Below are 19,679 nucleotides of genomic sequence, written 5' to 3' on the forward strand. Positions count from 1 at the left end.
GGCCATTCTCAATGACTTTCAACAATATCGCGTGTATATACATGATCAAGATATAGGGCTCACGAAGAGTGTGGCCGGTCGACAAGGGGTGCTTACTCCTGATCCCTGGTATATCCAGGGGTCCGTGTTTGCTCAACTCTCTATTTTGTATTCCTTTTGGGAATTGATGAGTGAGATTGATCACTGTGCGTTATATTCGCCTCTTATATAATGAAGCCGATCTGAGCTCGTGTAAGTCATTAAGATCTCCCATTGTACAACCGCGCCTCTTTCATGGTAAATATGACGACATTCAAAGGTGTCAAAGTCAGACGGCACGGTGCGTGCACTCGTTACATGTAATTCTATTTTCAATTAGCGTAGAAAGTTTAGTGTATACCCATGCAATGATCTCTCCACATTTAAGGAACAATGTTCCCATGGAATGTGAAAGAGGTTTATACTAATTAATGTAATATCTAATAAAGCATTTGATGCACATTATTTACGGAGAAAATGCTTGTCTTAATTACACATAACGCATGCGATAGATTCACTTCTTGTTTAATGATGAAGAGAACGGACACATGCAGCTTCATTAGAGTTTGTACTTTCGGTGTCTTTGGATGTGTTGTCATTTTTTAGCTTTGTCAGTTTTTTAATCTCGGAGAGTATTACTGCATTATTTTCCTATGTTATCGATGTTTTACAGGAACAAAAACGTTTGCTTCAGAATAGAATGATCCAAAGATACCTATTCCCATTCCTGTCCCTTCATTCTGAACAGCTGTTTTACCTGTCGATGACTCAGGTACGTCAACGCAGTCCTTCTCAGATGTTGTATGGTTTCCTACTAATTACGTTATCGGTACAGCAATAACCGAGAAGTACATCAAAGAGATGTATTAATAAAACGTAAAAAAAAACAAACAAAAAAAAAAAAAAAAAAACGTTTCATTTATCATTTACTTGTTATTCTACATAAATATTTATAATGTTACAGGAGTTGTGCAAAATGAATGAAGAAGGAGACGTTTTATCCAACAAATTGAGGTATTCTGATTCTAGACAGACGCCTTTCATTGATATAAAATTACAAATACGAGTTATAGATAGTTAAAAGAATATGCATGTATACCAGTATATTGATTTTAAATATGATAACGTCGGTTTTAAATGAATTGCTTCAAACGGTGTATAGAAAATTTGAGATCGATGGTTTAAATTTTTATATTTCAATCATTCTTCCAGATGGAACACAGTTCTGATGAACGACGTGACTTTTGCAAAGGCCTTTGAATGTCCTCTTGGTTCCCACATGAACCCACCCTATAAATGTCATCTTTTCCAGCAAACGAATTATACAATTCCACCGACGACACCGGCACTTCCTACAACTACAACAACAACAATCACCACACAAGTTACAACTCAACGAACAACGACAACATCTCCAAAACCGACGACAACGACCACTCCAAAACCAACGACGACAACGACTACTCCAAAACCGACAACTACTACTCCAAGGCCGACGACAACGACCACTTCAAAACCGACGACAACGACTACTCCAAAACCGACAACTACTACTACTACTCCAAGGCCGACGACAACGACCACTTCAAAACCGACGACAACGACTACTCCAAAACCGACGACAACGACTACTACTCCAAAACCAACGACAACGACAACAACTCCAAAACCGACGACAACGACAACAACTCCAAAACCGACGACAACAACGACTACTCCAAAACCGACGACAACAACGACTACTCCAAAACCGACGACAACGACTACTCTAAAACCGACGACGACAATAACGACTACTCCAAAACCGACGACTACTCCAAAACCGACGACGACAACTCCAAAACCGACAACAACAACTACTACTTCAATACCAACAACTCTAATTCCATCCACAACAACAACCACGACGTCAAACCCAATCCCGACGACAACAACTCAACAGAGTGTAGTCTCTACTACTATAAATACTCCGTCTACAACTTCCGATGTCAATCAACTACAAACCTGTCAATCAGAATTCTGTTTCTCTTTAGCTTTTCTGATTTCTTCCCGCTCGGACGAATATGTAGATCCTTGCAACGATTTTTACCAGTATGCATGCGGTGGATGGGTATCTGGAAGAGAAGCTTTATTGGCTTTAAACTTTTACAACGAGTCTAGAAACTCTATCATAGAAGATGTACACTTTAATTTCAGACAAGAATTAAAAGGTATGTTTTTTTCATTATCATACTCGATAATAAACTGGGGAAAATGTCAAGGCTATGGCTATGAGAGATATTCAGTGGTCAGATGACATCATGCGCGTAATTAAAACCATTCCATGGTATACCCTTTTCTAACACTCTCTCCAGATTTTCCCCTCAGTATTTAGAGGTAGCTGTTTATAACATAATCCAGTTTTTGCAAGAATACTAAAAACAGCACTATTTTTGTTAATTGTATTCAATCCCCATGCTATCGCTTTAATCAAAATCGTTGTCAATACCACTTTGACAAAAGTATCATGGTGAAATCTCGCTCTTCCCTCTTCAGCAATGGTAGAAAGAAACACAACCGATGACGACAGTGAATATCTACAACTGATAAAACTTCATTACCAGAGTTGTCTATTGTCCAATAACCCACAGCAAGTGCAATCAGGTGAAGGACAGCTACATGTATAAACTGTTCAAGTGCAAATTAACGGCTAAATAAGCAACCCACTATAGCTTCCCACAATTTTATAGTGGACAGTATTGCACTGTATGCAATATCTTTTGATGTGTTTTTAAAATGAGTAATAATCATTCTCGGTATGCATTTTTGAAACATGCTCTACTTATTGTTGTCAGTCACAAACGATATGCAGCTTCTGTTGGAAATATTGGAAATGGGGAATGACCTGAAATCCTACATGGGGGCAGCCAACATGCACTTAGTAGTGAGTGCGGACATGGGTGGTTCGGGATTATTCGACTACAGGGTAATACAAACGGCAGTGGACAACACAACGACAAACATATTGCAGGTGCTCTCTCTCTCTCTCTCTCTCTCTCTCTCTGAGATTTTTCATATATCATGCTATCTATCACATGTTGTGGTTTCATTGTTATGTATGTGTGTTACATTGCAAAGTTTATGATGAGAATGCTGGTAACAGGGGACGTAATAATTCACTAACCATTCCTACATCACTATTTCAGCTCTCTCCATCGAATTTATATCTAAAGGATGATGCTTATGTAGCGCCATTTGAAAGCAATAAGGTGAGTGTAGTGCAACATGCGTAACATACACGTAAACGTGAGCATAAAAAGAAAGTTACGTACTAAACACGTTGGAGGTGACATTTTCTCTTTGATATTATTTCAAGCACTTGTTGTCTCTGCAATGAGAAGGAATTTAATTTTGACTTCAAATAATGCAGCCGAAATTGATGGAGCATACAATGAGAGTGACGCTCGATTATATACAAGACAAAGTGTGGGTTAACATATGTGTGTGTTTTGCAGATAGCACAGAAGTACATTGAGAGAATTGTGCCTGTTTTGCAGAAAGTTAATCTGAATTTACGCCCACAAAATGCAGGTTTGGTTTGCATATACTGGAATATGACATGAATATGAAACATCATCTGTATCAAAGTTATCGATGCATCCCAAAATGAATTAGACTATATGCATGGCCAATTTTCTATGTTTCGTTTCTTGTTTGTGAGCGAAAATTCCTGAAATTGTTGGGTTTTTTTATTTTTGGTAGATGACAACATCACGGAAGCTCTGATTGAGAGACTGGAGGATGTGTTCGCGTTTGAGCAAGAATTGGCCAAGGTTAGTGTTACCTTAGATTGTGACAGACCTCGTGGAAGAGAAGCCGTGATACTTGTTTTATTTGAAATTCACATATAAAAGCCGTAAAAGATATCCACAACTATGCTTCATCTTTTTTTGTTTTACCCCTGCGTCATTTTTATCATCTGCCCCCCCCCTTCTTTTTTTACCCCTGCACTAATTTTTACCCCTGCCCTATTTTCACCCTTGTCCTATTTATGATTACGTATACTTTATATGACTCTGTACATGGATGATCTTCCTAAGTCAAAACATCCCACAGAACGAGTTTGAAGTTTATCCACACATTTCAATAATCACACTGTCTTTGATTATCCCATTTACATATGTCTTTCTTTCAGGCTATTCAGTTCGGCGGATTTGAACCTGACATTGATATCAAAACTGAAGAACTGGAACAAAGATATCCAAACATTGACTGGGTGTACATGTTACCCTATCAACAGACCTTTTCCGAAACTCCCATTCGAATCGTTAATCCCTCCTTCTTTCAGACCCTCGACCAGTTATTTAACAGTACAAACGAGGATGTCATCTCCATGTACATTTACACCAAAGCTGTCCTCACAGCTCTTCTGCCTTACGCCCCACTGGCAATACGAAAGAGTATGGATGGTATCTACAATAACGATACCAGTGAGCCGTTTTCTACTGGCCATTGTCTGGACTCTACACTTTCCATGTTAAAAGACGAATTCCACGAGGAATACAGAATAAAATACAGAGATCAAATCGACTTTCAAACATCCTACTATTCAAACCTATCTACAACCATAAAGGAAACATTAAGGACTTATTTATCCTCGTCTAGTGAGTTCAGTGCCTTCACAACCGATACAATTCTTGCGAAACTGCAACAGCTTGACATCAGGTTTCCGTCACCTCCACAGATCCCGTGGTCCGTTACTCTTTCAAACACGCTGGATGTCTCTTATTTGTATCGCTCAAGCGCCACCAACCAGGTAAACATGTACAAGGAACTAGACACAATTGGAAGCCTTGTAACGCAACCGGAACTCGCATGGAATGAAGCGTTTATCGGATTCGATTCCAGTACAAATGCTTTAGGTATGTACATGTTTTGAATCTTTAAAATGATACAGACCGGAGTAAAAGTTTCAGACATTGGAAACAGTTTAACATGATGACAGAGGTTACTGTGATCTGGATTACGTACTACATGTAATTCATTCCTATTTCATTATGCAAAATACAGTAGAAATAATTTATGAAATGCTTTTATTTAGATTTACATATGATATGAAAATTTCTTTCATTTCATAGTGAAAATAGATTTCTTACGTCTAATTCCGTGTATTATTGAACTTTGATATGAAGGAAGGATTTACATGATCTTATGGATGTCAATAGTCTCTTTCGAATTCGTTTATAGGAATACCTTACCCGATCCTGAACTTTCATTATTCTGTTGAGCCACAATTCCCCGCCATTACCACAACTGGTTGGCAGATCGCTAAAGAAATTGCAAGTGTTGTTTTAGGTAAGTTGTGTACCAATCCATACCATTAGGGATTCTGCAGGGGGGGGGGGTATTGTATTTAACCTTTCTTCGAAAATTGTTCATTCATAGTGAAAAACCATCAATTATGTGTGGCGCTCAAGACCGTAGAATGAGCGTACTTTGCCGTGCAAACGCCTACCGCGACACAGGACCTTTCCGGAAGACCCACGTCTTTCACCTCTAAATAGTGTAGAATTTAACGAAGGAGCAATTTTTACCTAGGCTACGTCTAAGGTTTGACCGGGTCAAGATAGGAGAGGGGTTCTAACCTACTACCTTTTCATCACGAAGCGAGTGCTCTAACCATGGAAACCTGGCGATAGAAAGAAAGATAGATACCTGGTCGAGGCCTCTGCTGGTGGACTGTTAGTCCCCGAGGGTTTCTACAGCGCAGTAGCTAAGTACTTCGTTACTAGCTTGAAAATACGGATGTATATTTAATTGCTGTTATAAAATTTAGAAATTCCTTTCAAAATTAAGGATTATCTCCCTCATGCATAGCTCTTATCCTTGGACGAATTTGGCTCCACTTTTTGGCACGCTGTTTTTGGCTATATTTAGCTCTAAAACTTCATAGTTATTTCGGATTTCAAACATTTCGGTTGAGCATCACTGAGGAGACATTATTTGTCGAAATGCGCATCTGGTGCATCAAAATTGGTACCGTATAAGTTTTAGATAGATAGATAGATAGATAGATAGATAGATAGATAGATACATAGATAGATACATAGATACATAGATAGATACATAGATAGATAGATAGATAGATAGATAGATAGATAGATAGATAGACAGACAGATAGATAGATAGATAGATAGATAGATAGATAGATTCATACATAGATAGATAGATAGATAGATAGATAGATAGATAGATAGATAGATACATACATAGATAGATAGATAGATAGATACATAGATACATAGATAGATACATAGATAGATAGATAGATAGATAGATACATAGATAAATAGATAGATAGATAGATAGATAGACAGATACATAGATACATAGATAGATAGATAGATAGATAGATAGACAGCCAACGCAATATCAGCATGTATTGTTCGTGAGTTAACATTTTGTAAATTATGCTCAAATGAAGTTAAATAAAGCAAGCGTTATCAAGAAAATTGGTACGGGATTTTTAAAACTTTTTTCTTTTGCCTGTTACAGTTTTTAGATCACTTGAGTAAACTCAGGTTACCCATTGCAATCAGTTGTCGTCCGTCGTTGTGCGTTGTTCGTCGTCCGTCGTGCGTTAAGAATTGAACATTTTAAACTTCTTCTTGATAACTAACAGTCCAATTCTTTTCAAATTTGGTATTAGGCAGCATTGTGACAAGGGGGATATAAATGGTAAATTCCAGGTCTCCAGCACCCTTGGGGTCTTAGGGGCTAAGCAAAAATTGTCGAATTTCCAAAAGTCTTCTTCTGAAGAACCGCATATGTTTAAGACAAACTAAATGCATGGTGATGGAGAGCAGGAAGGTCTCTACCGAAATTGTAAATTTCATGAATCCCGGGGTAGGGATTCTGACCTCAAGGCTGGGCCAAACTTGGTATATAGAGTTTATGTGTAAAACACTTAAATAACATCTTTTTATACTGTTGCTGAACATTAGAATTTAGCTTAAATATTCAGAACAGGAAAAGTTGTCTAGATTTCATAGCCCTTGGAAGTAGTGATGCTTTTTCCACTAGTATTCAGATAACCGATAAGTCCTTTGGACCTCTTGATTTCTTGACGTTTTACACGAAATGGTTTTGTACACAATTTAATACCATGAGTGATTTTATAGCATTGCGTATTTAAGTAGAGCAAGACTTCTAGAACATTAATTGATCTAATTAATTGTTTATGATTATATCGAGGATATCCATCATGGAACTAAGTTTAGGTCATACTATTTTGAATAAATGTGTATTTTGATTTTCGTTTTAAAATTACTTACAATTATAGGCGATTTGTCATTTACACCTTTGGACTGGAGTTTTGAGTCTCTTGGAAAATTTTCTGAAAAGAAGGAATGCTACAGGTCGCAAACTACAGAGGAAAATTCGGTATATATCACGTTTAAATAAACTATCAATATCTAAATACCATTTCCCTTTGTCACCGTGTCACCCTTTAGCTATATTAGAATGTGGGATTAAAGCACAATTCTTATCATATTAACAGTTTATGAATAAGAGTAACTACGCTTGCTTATGAAAACATTTATTTATTTAAATATTTTAGGTGTTTAACGACATCCGAATTGGTGACGTCATGACTGGAGGTGTTGGTTTGGACCTCATTACTAAGGTAATATTACTGATCAAGCTCTTTAATTTCTAGAAACTTACAAAATACGTACAGTAAAGCAAAATCTTCTCGTTTGGCGGATAAACACTGCTAAAACGAAAATTACATCATTTATGCATGAATAGACAGGATTTTACGCCACAGCTAACCTAATATTCGGTTAATGGTTTCTTTCAGGCGTACTCCGATTTGTTGTTGAGTGGCGATGTACAGAATGTCGCCCTGCCTGAACCTTCCAGTTCCCTCACACCAGAGCAACATTTCTATTTGACATTCGCACAGGTAAGACTGTAATAAATGGGCATATTTACTATACATTGTTTGCTATAATGGTCAGACCACAATATCTGTATAATTCGTGAACATTGTACATATTTAAATTTAGTGAGACGAATTTGTATTTTCTCGTAATTTTCTCAATTCACCTCATGGCATACAAGATTTGATTACTGTTTTGTAGCAAATGTGCGAAGTAGACACGCAATCAGGGATATTATCAAGTCAATTCAGGTAATGTCAATGAAGCAATAATTAAATCATTAAAACACTCTAAAAGGATGGTTTTAAATTTTCCTGTCGCGGATATTCTTCTGTATAATATATCTATATAATTCCAATTTTATTGATTACAATTGCTTTGATTGGACAAAACACATGCTGAACGAGAGTTTACACATTTATAAATCTGAAAGCGATATGTATTCATACGCACCTGAAAACAAATAACGTAGTGCGGGGGAACTATTCAAGGTTTTGAAATTGTTCATACAGTGAGTGAGTTGGAATTATAAGAATCAAACATTCTTTTTGAAGAATTTATCGATGTGTAAACTTTGGACATTTTACTTACAAACTTAATATATAAGTGCGTCGCACTTTTATTCAGTTTGTGGGTAAAATGTCAGGAATCTACACATCGATAAATGAAAGGTCTTGTCATGGAGAATGTATGTACAAAATATAGAAGCCTTAATTTAGGTAGTTCAGTATATTGCCTATGTTAACTGTTTTTAAAAGTAATCCAACCTCCAAGGTAAAACAAAAAACAAAACGCTGATACCAAAATGAAATGTCTTGTCACAAGTTATGAGCAAGGTTAAATTTTCAGACATACAATGTATACACTTGGCATACTGATTTTGACTACGGATAACTCCGTCTACCTGATCAGGATATAGGGTTCACGGCGGGTGTGTCCGGTCGACAGGGGATGTTTACTCCTCCTAGGCACCTGATCCCACTCTCTGGTGTGTCCAGGGATCCGTGTTTGCCCAACTATCTATTTTATATTGCTTATAGGAGTTATGAGATTGATCACTGTTCGTTATATTCACATTTCATAAAGAAGGACAGGACAAAAACAGCATGCCCTCCGATCTTCGATACGGGGATATAGGGGACGAGGGGGGTGGGGGGGGGGGTCATCAGTAGATCCTAAAGCTCGTGGAACTGGTGACAATTTGACAAGTCTGTTCTGGAATTTATACATCTTATATTTGATATGATTTATTTCCAAATTAGGGTCCTCTTGGGCATACAGCATAAATGATTGTTAATATTTCAATGTGCAATGTTTATAAAAATGATAATAAAAAGAAAAGAACAAAATGTGTTTGTGAAAAACAAATGCATTCGATAATGGCCAATTCCAAAGACGGTCAAGGTCACAAGGACAAATATCTTGGTACCAGTAGAAAGCTTTCATCACAAGAAATGTTCATGTGCAATATGAAAGCTATAATATTTACCATTTAGAAGTTATGACCAATGTCAATTTTTTAAAAGTAGGTCAAATCTCAAGGTCAAAAGGTTAAGTACCCACAGAAAGGTCTTGTCACAGAGAATGTTCATGTAAAATATAAAAACTCTAGCACTTATTATTCAAAAGTTATTGCCAAAATTCATGTTTTTAAAAAGTAGGTCAAACTCAAAGATCAAGGTCGCAGGATACAAAATGTTGGTACCCACAGTAAGGTCTTGTCACAAGGAATACTCATGTGAAATATCAAAGCTCTAGCATTTACTGTTGATTAGCAAGGTTAATGTTTCAGACAGAATGACAGAAAGGACGAAAACAATATGCCCCCTTCCCCCCGATCTTTGGTCTCGGAGGCATAAAAAGCACTATTAAGTATGAGGTCAAACAATATTCATAACATGAGACATTTTGAACATGAAAATACTTGATGTATTACATGTAAGTACCAACGTGTATCCTAATGCACACCAAATATTTTGATTTTTAATTCTATCTCTGTTTGTAGAGTGAACAACATTGTGAAGAATATGGAGGGGTTCCGAAAGACGTTCAGGTGTCCAGTGGATTCCCCTATGAATACAGATCGAACATGTCATCTTCTGCCAGGCTTAGCAAACTCGGCGGAGAGAAACGAACTAGAAATACTGTAAAAAAAAAAAAAAAAGTGTGTCAGGAAGTTTGAATGTTTTGACGAGGACAAATATCCTAAGTATGAGTTCATGAAAACCACCAGACTCAGTTTCTACCTCATGCCATGTAAGAGATCATGTTAGGCAGCGTTCATGATGGTGTGCATCATTACCATACATTCCTTTGAGGGTTTTTTTTCTATTTGTAATATTATTTGATGAATGCTTGTTTTATAAATAAATCTTTTCAATTTACATTATGATTTATTCTTGTATCCACAAATTTTCAGGTATAAAATACAGATACGCAATTCTCGTTTTATATATAGAGAACACGATTTGTTCCATCTGATGACGTACCGGATATGAGGTATTGCACGCGCTAGCTATTCACCAGAGGTGTCGAATGCACGAACATGTGTAGAGCTCCGTCTTGTAAACGTGAAATACAAGTGCTTACGTGAGACCTATAACTGTATGGAATATCAATTATCACAAACTGAAGATGAAACAAAATTTACTATTAAACAGAACGGGCACTGATTTTGTAGCGCTTGTTTAGGTAATAGTGTGGTATTCTAGATATAAGAATAAACGAGTTCATATTCTTACAGAACGTGTAGCATCGTCCTGATTGGATAATACAAGTACACCTGACATTAAATTACAATAAATATTTACTGGTCGATTCATCTCAAGATTTACAGAAACAGAACTTCCTTAATTTGTGGATGTCAATACAAGTAGATTGCTTTCCATATTCGTTGATTCTACTGATGTCGCTTATCATCTTATAAGAATAATCTACTTCATCGAACTGCATCGTAGCCTCAAACAGGGCGTTGCCCGGGACCGTGCTAAATGTCAGCTGATAGTTCACGCGCGCCTTTGAACGGTTTCCGTACTTCACAAACCTATTGATGACGTCATTTTTACTCTCTTCAAACCGTAAGATTTTTTCAGACGGAAGTAATTTGATGGCAGTCTTGATTTTGTGTACTTTCAGATGTGCACATTTCTCCGATACTTCCTCAAGCTGGTTGTTTATTTCTTTGATCATATAATTTGCTACCTTTCGCACAATTTCGTTTCTTGTAGATAAGTTTTGAAATTCTGCGCATGTGCACCAATGTGGAAGTATACCAGCGTCATTAGAGTTTGTACTTTCGGTGTCTTTGGATGTGTTGTCATTTTTTAACTTTGTCAGTTTTTTAATCTCGGAGAGTATTACTGCATTATTTTCCTATGTTATCGATGTTTTACAGGAACAAAAACGTTTGCTTCAGAATAGAATGATCCAAAGATACCTATTCCCATTCCTGTCCCTTCATTCTGAACAGCTGTTTTACCTGTCGATGACTCAGGTACGTCAACGCAGTCCTTCTCAGATGTTGTATGGTTTCCTACTAATTACGTTATCGGTACAGCAATAACCGAGAAGTACATCAAAGAGATGTATTAATAAAACGTAAAAAAAAAAAAAAAAAAAAAAAGTTTCATTTATCATTTACTTGTTATTCTACATAAATATTTATAATGTTACAGGAGTTGTGCAAAATGAATGAAGAAGGAGACGTTTTATCCAACAAATTGAGGTATTCTGATTCTAGACAGACGCATTTCATCGATATAAAATTACAAATACGAGTTATAGATAGTTAAAAAAGTATGCATGTATACCAGTGCATTGATTTTAAATATGATAACGTCGGTTTTAAATGAATTGCTTCAAACGGTGTATAGAAAATTTGAGATCGATGGTTTAAATTTTTATATTTCAATCATTCTTCCAGATGGAACACAGTTCTGATGAACGACGTGACTTTTGCAAAGGCCTTTGAATGTCCTCTTGGTTCCCACATGAACCCACCCTATAAATGTCATCTTTTCCAGCAAACGAATTATACAATTCCACCGACGACACCGGCACCTCCTACAACTACAACAACAACAATCACCACACAAAGTACAACTCAACGAACAACTCCAAAACCAACGACGACAACGACCACTCCAAAACCGACAACTACTACTACTACTCCAAGACCGACGACAACGACCACTCCAAAACCGACGACAACAACTCCAAAACTGACGACAACGACTACTACTCCAAAACCGACGACAACAACGACTACTCCAAAACCAACGACAACGACTCCAAAACCGACGACAACAACGACTACTCCAAAACCAACGACAACGACTCCAAAACCGACGACAACAACGACTACTCTAAAACCGACGACAACGACTACTACTCCAAAACCAACGACAACAACTCCAAAACCGACGACAACAACGACTACTCCAAAACCGACGACAACAACGACTACTCCAAAACCGACGACAACTCCAAAACCGTCAACGACAACTCTAATACCGACAACAACAACTACTACTCTAATACCAACAACTCTAATTCCATCCACAACAACAACCACGACGTCAAACCCAATTCCGACGACAACTACTCAACAGAGTGTAGTCTCTACTACTATAAATACTCCGTCTACAACTTCTGAGGTCAATCAACTCCAAACCTGTCAATCAGAATTCTGTTTCTCTTTAGCTTTTCTGATTTCTTCCCGCTCGGACGAATATGTAGATCCTTGCAACGATTTTTACCAGTATGCATGCGGTGGATGGGTGTCTGGAAGAGAAGCTTTATTGGCTTTAAACTTTTACAACGAGTCTAGAAACTCTATCATAGAAGATGTACGCTTTAATTTCAGACAAGAATTAAAAGGTATGTTTTTTCATTATCATACTCATAATAAACAGGGGAAAATGTCAAGGCCATGGCTATGATAGATATTCAGTGGTCAGGTGACATCATGTGCGTAATTAAAACCATTCCATGGTATACCCTTTTCTAACACTCTCTCCAGATTTTCCCCTCAGTATTTAGAGGTGGCTGTTTATAACATAATCCAGTTTTTGCAAGAATAAATACTAAAAACAGCACTATTTTTGTTAATTGTCTTCAATCCCCATGCTAGCGCTTTAAATCAAAATCGTTGTCAATACCACTTTGACAAAAGTATCATGGTGAAATCTCGCTCTTCCCTCTTCAGCAATGGTAGAAAGAAACACAACCGATGACGACAGTGAATATCTACAACTGATAAAACTTCATTACCAGAGTTGTCTATTGTCCAATAACCCACAGCAAGTGCAATCAGGTGAAGGACAGCTACATGTATAAACTGTTCAAGTGCAAATTAACGGCTAAATAAGCAACCCACTATAGCTTCCCACAATTTTATAGTGGACAGTATTGCACTGTATGCAATATCTTTTGATGTGTTTTTAAAATGAGTAATAATCATTCTCGGTATGCATTTTTGAAACATGCTCTACTTATTGTTGTCAGTCACAAACGATATGCAGCTTCTGTTGGAAATATTGGAAATGGGGAATGACCTGAAATCCTACATGGGGGCAGCCAACATGCACTTAGTAGTGAGTGCGGACATGGGTGGTTCGGGATTATTCGACTACAGGGTAATACAAACGGCAGTGGACAACACAACGACAAACATATTGCAGGTGCTCTCTCTCTCTCTCTCTCTCTCTCTCTCTCTCTCTCTCTCTCTCTCTCTCTCTGAGATTTTTCATATATCATGCTATCTATCACATGTTGTGGTTTCATTGTTATGTATGTGTGTTACATTGCAAAGTTTATGATGAGAATGCTGGTAACAGGGGACGTAATAATTCACTAACCATTCCTACATCACTATTTCAGCTCTCTCCATCGAATTTATATCTAAAGGATGATGCTTATGTATCGCCATTTGAAAGCAATAAGGTGAGTGTAGTGCAACATGCATAACATACACGTAAACGTGAGCATAAAAAGAAAGTTACGTACTAAACACGTTGGAGGTGACATATTCTCTTTGATATTATTTCAAGCACTTGTTGTCTCTGCAATGAGAAGGAATTTAATTTTGACTTCAAATAATGCAGCCGAAATTGATGGAGCATACAATGAGAGTGACGCTCGATTATATACAAGACAAAGTGTGGGTTAACATATGTGTGTGTTTTGCAGATAGCACAGAAGTACATTGAGAGAATTGTGCCTGTTTTGCAGAAAGTTAATCTGAATTTACGCCCACAAAATGCAGGTTTGGTTTGCATATACTGGAATATGACATGAATATGAAACATCATCTGTATCAAAGTTATCGATGCATCCCAAAATGAATTAGACTATATGCATGGCCAATTTTCTATGTTTCGTTTCTTGTTTGTGAGCGAAAATTCCTGAAATTGTTGGGTTTTTTTATTTTTGGTAGATGACAACATCACGGAAGCTCTGATTGAGAGACTGGAGGATGTGTTCGCGTTTGAGCAAGAATTGGCCAAGGTTAGTGTTACCTTAGATTGTGACAGACCTCGTGGAAGAGAAGCCGTGATACTTGTTTTATTTGAAATTCACATATAAAAGCCGTAAAAGATATCCACAACTATGCTTCATCTTTTTTTGTTTTACCCCTGCGTCATTTTTATCATCTGCCCCCCCCCCCTTCTTTTTTTACCCCTGCACTAATTTTTACCCCTGCCCTATTTTCACCCTTGTCCTATTTATGATTACGTATACTTTATATGACTCTGTACATGGATGATCTTCCTAAGTCAAAACATCCCACAGAACGAGTTTGAAGTTTATCCACACATTTCAATAATCACACTGTCTTTGATTATCCCATTTACATATGTCTTTCTTTCAGGCTATTCAGTTCGGCGGATTTGAACCTGACATTGATATCAAAACTGAAGAACTGGAACAAAGATATCCAAACATTGACTGGGTGTACATGTTACCCTATCAACAGACCTTTTCCGAAACTCCCATTCGAATCGTTAATCCCTCCTTCTTTCAGACCCTCGACCAGTTATTTAACAGTACAAACGAGGATGTCATCTCCATGTACATTTACACCAAAGCTGTCCTCACAGCTCTTCTGCCTTACGCCCCACTGGCAATACGAAAGAGTATGGATGGTATCTACAATAACGATACCAGTGAGCCGTTTTCTACTGGCCATTGTCTGGACTCTACACTTTCCATGTTAAAAGACGAATTCCACGAGGAATACAGAATAAAATACAGAGATCAAATCGACGTTCAAACATCCTACTATTCAAACCTATCTACAACCATAAAGGAAACATTAAGGACTTATTTATCCTCGTCTAGTGAGTTCAGTGCCTTCACAACCGATACAATTCTTGCGAAACTGCAACAGCTTGACATCAGGTTTCCGTCACCTCCACAGATCCCGTGGTCCGTTACTCTTTCAAACACGCTGGATGTCTCTTATTTGTATCGCTCAAGCGCCACCAACCAGGTAAACATGTACAAGGAACTAGACACAATTGGAAGCCCTGTAACGCAACCGGAACTCGCATGGAATGAAGCGTTTATCGGATTCGATTCCAGTACAAATGCTTTAGGTATGTACATGTTTTGAATCTTTAAAATGATACAGACCGGAGTAAAAGTTTCAGACATTGGAAACAGTTTAACATGATGACAGAGGTTACTGTGATCTGGATTACGTACTACATGTAATTCATTCCTATTTCATTATGCAAAATACAGTAGAAATAATTTATGAAATGCTTTTATTTAGATTTACATATGATATGAAAATTTCTTTCATTTCATAGTGAAAATAGATTTCTTACGTCTAATCCCGTGTATTATTGAACTTTGATATGAAAGAAGGATTTACATGATCTTATGGATGTCAATAGTCTCTTTCGAATTCGTTTATAGAAATACCTTACCCGATCCTGAACTTTCATTATTCTGTTGAGCCACAATTCCCCGCCATTACCACAACTGGTTGGCAGATCGCTAAAGAAATTGCAAGTGTTGTTTTAGGTAAGTTGTGTACCAATCTATACCATTAGGGATTCTGCAGGGGGGGGGGGGTATTGTATTTAACCTTTCTTCGAAAATTGTTCATTCATACTGAAAAACCATCAATTATGTGTGGCGCTCAAGACCGTAGAATGAGCGTACTTTGCCGTGCAAACGCCTACCGCGACACAGGACCTTTATTTCCGGAAGACCCACGTCTTTCACCTCTAAATAGTGTAGAATTTAACGAAGGAGCAATTTTTACCTAGGCTACGTTTAAGGTTTGACCGGGTCAAGATAGGAGAGGGGTTCTAACCTACTACCTTTTCATCACGAAGCGAGTGCTCTAACCATGGAAACCTGGCGATAGAAAGAAAGAGGTCGAGGCCTCTGCTGGTGGACTGTTAGTCCCCGAGGGTTTCTACAGCGCAGTAGCTAAGTACTTCGTTACTAGCTTGAAAATACGGATGTATATTTAATTGCTGTTATAAAATTTAGAAATTCCTTTCAAAATTAAGGATTATCTCCCTCATGAATAGCTCTTATCCTTGGACGAATTTGGCTCCACTTTTTGGCACGTTGTTTTTGGCTATATTTAGCTCTAAAACTTCATAGTTATTTCGGATTTCAAACATTTCGGTTGAGCATCACTGGAGAGACATTATTTGTCGAAATGCGCATCTGGTGCATCAAAATTGGTACCGTATAAGTTTTACATAGATAGATAGATAGATAGATAGATAGACAGACAGACAGACAGACAGACAGACAGACAGATAGATAGACAGACAGATAGACAGATAGACAGACAGACAGATAGATAGATAGACAGACAGACAGACAGACAGACAGACAGACAGACAGACAGACAGACAGATAGATAGATAGATAGATAGATAGACAGCCAACGCAATAGCAGCATGTATTGTTCGTGAGTTAACATTTTGTAAATTATGCTCAAATGAAGTTAAATAAAGCAAGCGTAATCACGAAAATTGGTACGGGATTTTTAAAACTTTTTTCTTTTGCCTGTTACAGTTTTTAGATCACTTGAGTAAACTCAGGTTACCCATTGCAATCAGTTGTCGTCCGTCGTCGTGCGTTGTTCATCGTCCGTCGTGCGTTAACAATTGAACATTTTTAACTTCTTGATAACTAACAGTCCAATTCTTTTCAAATTTGGTATTAGGCAGCATTGTGACAAGGGGGATATAAATGGTAAATTCCAGGTCTCCAGCACCCTTGGGATCTTAGGGGCTAAGCAAAAATTGTCGAATTTCCAAAAGTCTTCTTCTGAAGAACCGCATATGTTTAAGACAAACTAAATGCATGGTGATGGAGAGCAGGAAGGTCTCTACCGAAATTGTAAATTTCATGAATCCCGGAGTAGGGATTCTGACCTCAAGGCTGGGCCAAACTTGGTATATAGAGTTTATGTGTAAAACACTTAAATAACATCTTTTTATACTGTTGCTGAACATTAGAATTTAGCTTAAATATTCAGAACAGGAAAAGTTGTCTAGATTTCATAGCCCTTGGAAGTAGTGATGCTTTTTCCACTAGTATTCAGATAACCGATAAGTCCTTTGGACCTCTTGATTTCTTGACGTTTTACACGAAATGGTTTTGTACACAATTTAATACCATGAGTGATTTTATAGCATTGCGTATTTAAGTAGAGCAAGACTTCTAGAACATTAATTGATCTAATTAATTGTTTATGATTATATCGAGGATATCCATCATGGAACTAAGTTTAGGTCATACTATTTTGAATAAATGTGTATTTTGATTTTCATTTTAAAATTACTTACAATTATAGGCGATTTGTCATTTACACCTTTGGACTGGAGTTTTGAGTCTCTTGGAAAATTTTCTGAAAAGAAGGAATGCTACAGGTCGCAAACTACAGAGGAAAATTCGGTATATATCACGTTTAAATAAACTATCAATATCTAAATACCATTTCCCTTTGTCACCGTGTCACCCTTTAGCTATATTAGAATGTGGGATTAAAGCACAATTCTTATCATATTAACAGTTTATGAATAAGAGTAACTACGCTTGCTTATGAAAACATTATTTAAACATTTTAGGTGTTTAACGACATCCGAATTGGTGACGTCATGACTGGGGGTGTTGGTTTGGACCTCATTACTAAGGTAATATTACTGATCAAGCTCTTTAATTTCTAGAAACTTACAACATACGTACAGTAAAGCAAAATCTTCTCGTTTGGCGGATAAACACTGCTAAAACGAAAATTACTTCATTTATGCATGAATAGACAGGATTTTACGCCACAGCAAACCTATTCGGTTAATGGTTTCTTTCAGGCGTACTCCGATTTGTTGTTGAGTGGCGATGTACGGAATGTCGCCCTGCCTGAACCTTCCAGTTCCCTCACGCCAGAGCAACATTTCTATTTGACATTCGCACAGGTAAGACTGTAATAAATGGACATGTTTTCCTATGCATTACTTGCTATGATGTATAATTCGTGAACATTGTACATATTTAAATTTAGTGAGGCGAATTTGTATTTTCTCGTAATTTTCTCAATTCACCTCATGGCATACAAGATTTCATTACTGTTTTGTAGCAAATGTGCGAAGTAGACACGCAATCAGGGATACTATCAAGTCAATTCAGGTAATGTCAATGAAGCAATAATTAAATCATTAAAACACTCTAAAAGGATGGTTTTAAATTTTCCTGTCGCGGATATTCTTCTGTATAATATATCTATATAATTCCAATTTTATTGATTACAATTGCTTTGATTGGACAAAACACATGCTGAACGAGAGTTTACACATTTATAAATCTGAAAGCGATATGTATTCATACGCACCTGAAAACAAATAACGTAGTGCGGGGGAACTATTCAAGGTTTTGAAATTGTTCATACAGTGAGTGAGTTGGAATTATAAGAATCAAACATTCTTTTTGAAGAATTTATCGATGTGTAAACTTTGGACATTTTACTTACAAACTTAATATATAAGTGCGTCGCACTTTTATTCAGTTTGTGGGTAAAATGTCAGGAATCTACACATCGATAAATTCTTTTTAAAAAGATTACTTAATCCTATACAATCAGATTGATACTATACGTGTACACGATATGAACATCACCCGGGAAACAGTCACACTATCGTGGTGCTAAAAGCAGTGGCCTGTATATTATAAACAGTATAACGACTATCAAATAATTTCAGTTCTCCCCAATGACATATATACATGTATGTGTGTTAGGGGCACTTGGTACCAACGGAAAAATGGATTCATGGCCGGGTTGGTATGACTTGTATTTTTTTTTATTGAGTTTGCATGGGTTAATATGTATTTTTGGTTTAGTTTAGCTGTAATAAGAACACATATATAATTCTGTTCAAAAAAGGACTTGTACACTCTCTATGGTGTTCAAAAGTTGAAATTATATACATGTATAATTGTGTATAATTTTTCTCCTTTTATAACTCTCTACAATTTCCCCCTACTGATTTTGGATTTAATTGAGAAATCGTGAGAATAAATTGTGTTCATTTTACTTATAAAAACATAAATATAGTTTTCATCATCTTTTGGAAAAGAATGTATTTGTAGCAGGTGTCTTTTTACTGATGCACAACGACCATATTTCATATCTCGTAAAAGGATAGTGGAATTTTTTAATAATGGTATAGTTTTGAAGGGTTCATTAAAATCAATTCACCATAGGA

The 19,679-nt window shown here is 37.0% G+C and overlaps 2 protein-coding genes across 2 annotated transcripts; both read left to right on the forward strand.

Moving 5' to 3' along the window:
- The first annotated feature begins 282 nt into the window (after positions 1-282).
- On the forward strand, positions 283-10,250 carry LOC125656698 (endothelin-converting enzyme homolog). The gene is made up of 16 exons (XM_056145570.1): positions 283-306; positions 692-790; positions 983-1,032; positions 1,231-2,228; positions 2,554-2,661; positions 2,853-3,028; positions 3,204-3,266; positions 3,513-3,588; positions 3,760-3,830; positions 4,193-4,919; positions 5,245-5,352; positions 7,341-7,441; positions 7,620-7,685; positions 7,863-7,967; positions 8,146-8,195; positions 9,950-10,250. Exons 1-16 carry the CDS (start codon positions 283-285, stop codon positions 10,092-10,094), a joined length of 2,967 nt encoding a protein of 988 aa, XP_056001545.1. The 3' UTR covers positions 10,095-10,250.
- A 1,115-nt stretch (positions 10,251-11,365) lies between these two features.
- Positions 11,366-18,610, forward strand: LOC130048596 (uncharacterized). The gene is made up of 14 exons (XM_056145571.1): positions 11,366-11,437; positions 11,619-11,668; positions 11,867-12,822; positions 13,151-13,258; positions 13,450-13,625; positions 13,825-13,887; positions 14,134-14,209; positions 14,381-14,451; positions 14,816-15,542; positions 15,868-15,975; positions 17,777-17,877; positions 18,051-18,116; positions 18,291-18,395; positions 18,557-18,610. The coding sequence occupies exons 1-14, from the start codon at positions 11,366-11,368 to the stop codon at positions 18,608-18,610; spliced, it is 2,733 nt and encodes a 910-aa protein (XP_056001546.1).
- The last annotated feature ends 1,069 nt before the right edge of the window (positions 18,611-19,679 follow it).

This window comes from Ostrea edulis, chromosome 7 (assembly GCF_947568905.1).
Source record: "Ostrea edulis chromosome 7, xbOstEdul1.1, whole genome shotgun sequence".
In the NCBI taxonomy this organism is placed as follows: Eukaryota; Metazoa; Mollusca; class Bivalvia; order Ostreida; family Ostreidae; genus Ostrea; species Ostrea edulis.

Excerpts from the sequence above, each read along its gene's own strand:
- LOC125656698 (XM_056145570.1), top strand. The coding sequence starts at position 283 with ATGACGACATTCAAAGGTGTCAAA. Across the intron at positions 5,353-7,340 it reads AATTGCAAGTGTTGTTTTAG|GCGATTTGTCATTTACACCT; the intron begins GTAAGTTGTGTA and ends TTACAATTATAG. Across the intron at positions 8,196-9,949 it reads ATATTATCAAGTCAATTCAG|AGTGAACAACATTGTGAAGA; the intron begins GTAATGTCAATG and ends CTCTGTTTGTAG.
- LOC130048596 (XM_056145571.1), top strand. The coding sequence starts at position 11,366 with ATGATCCAAAGATACCTATTCCCATTCCTGTCCCTTCATTCTGAACAG. Across the intron at positions 13,626-13,824 it reads CAACGACAAACATATTGCAG|CTCTCTCCATCGAATTTATA; the intron begins GTGCTCTCTCTC and ends TCACTATTTCAG. Across the intron at positions 18,117-18,290 it reads GTTTGGACCTCATTACTAAG|GCGTACTCCGATTTGTTGTT; the intron begins GTAATATTACTG and ends GGTTTCTTTCAG.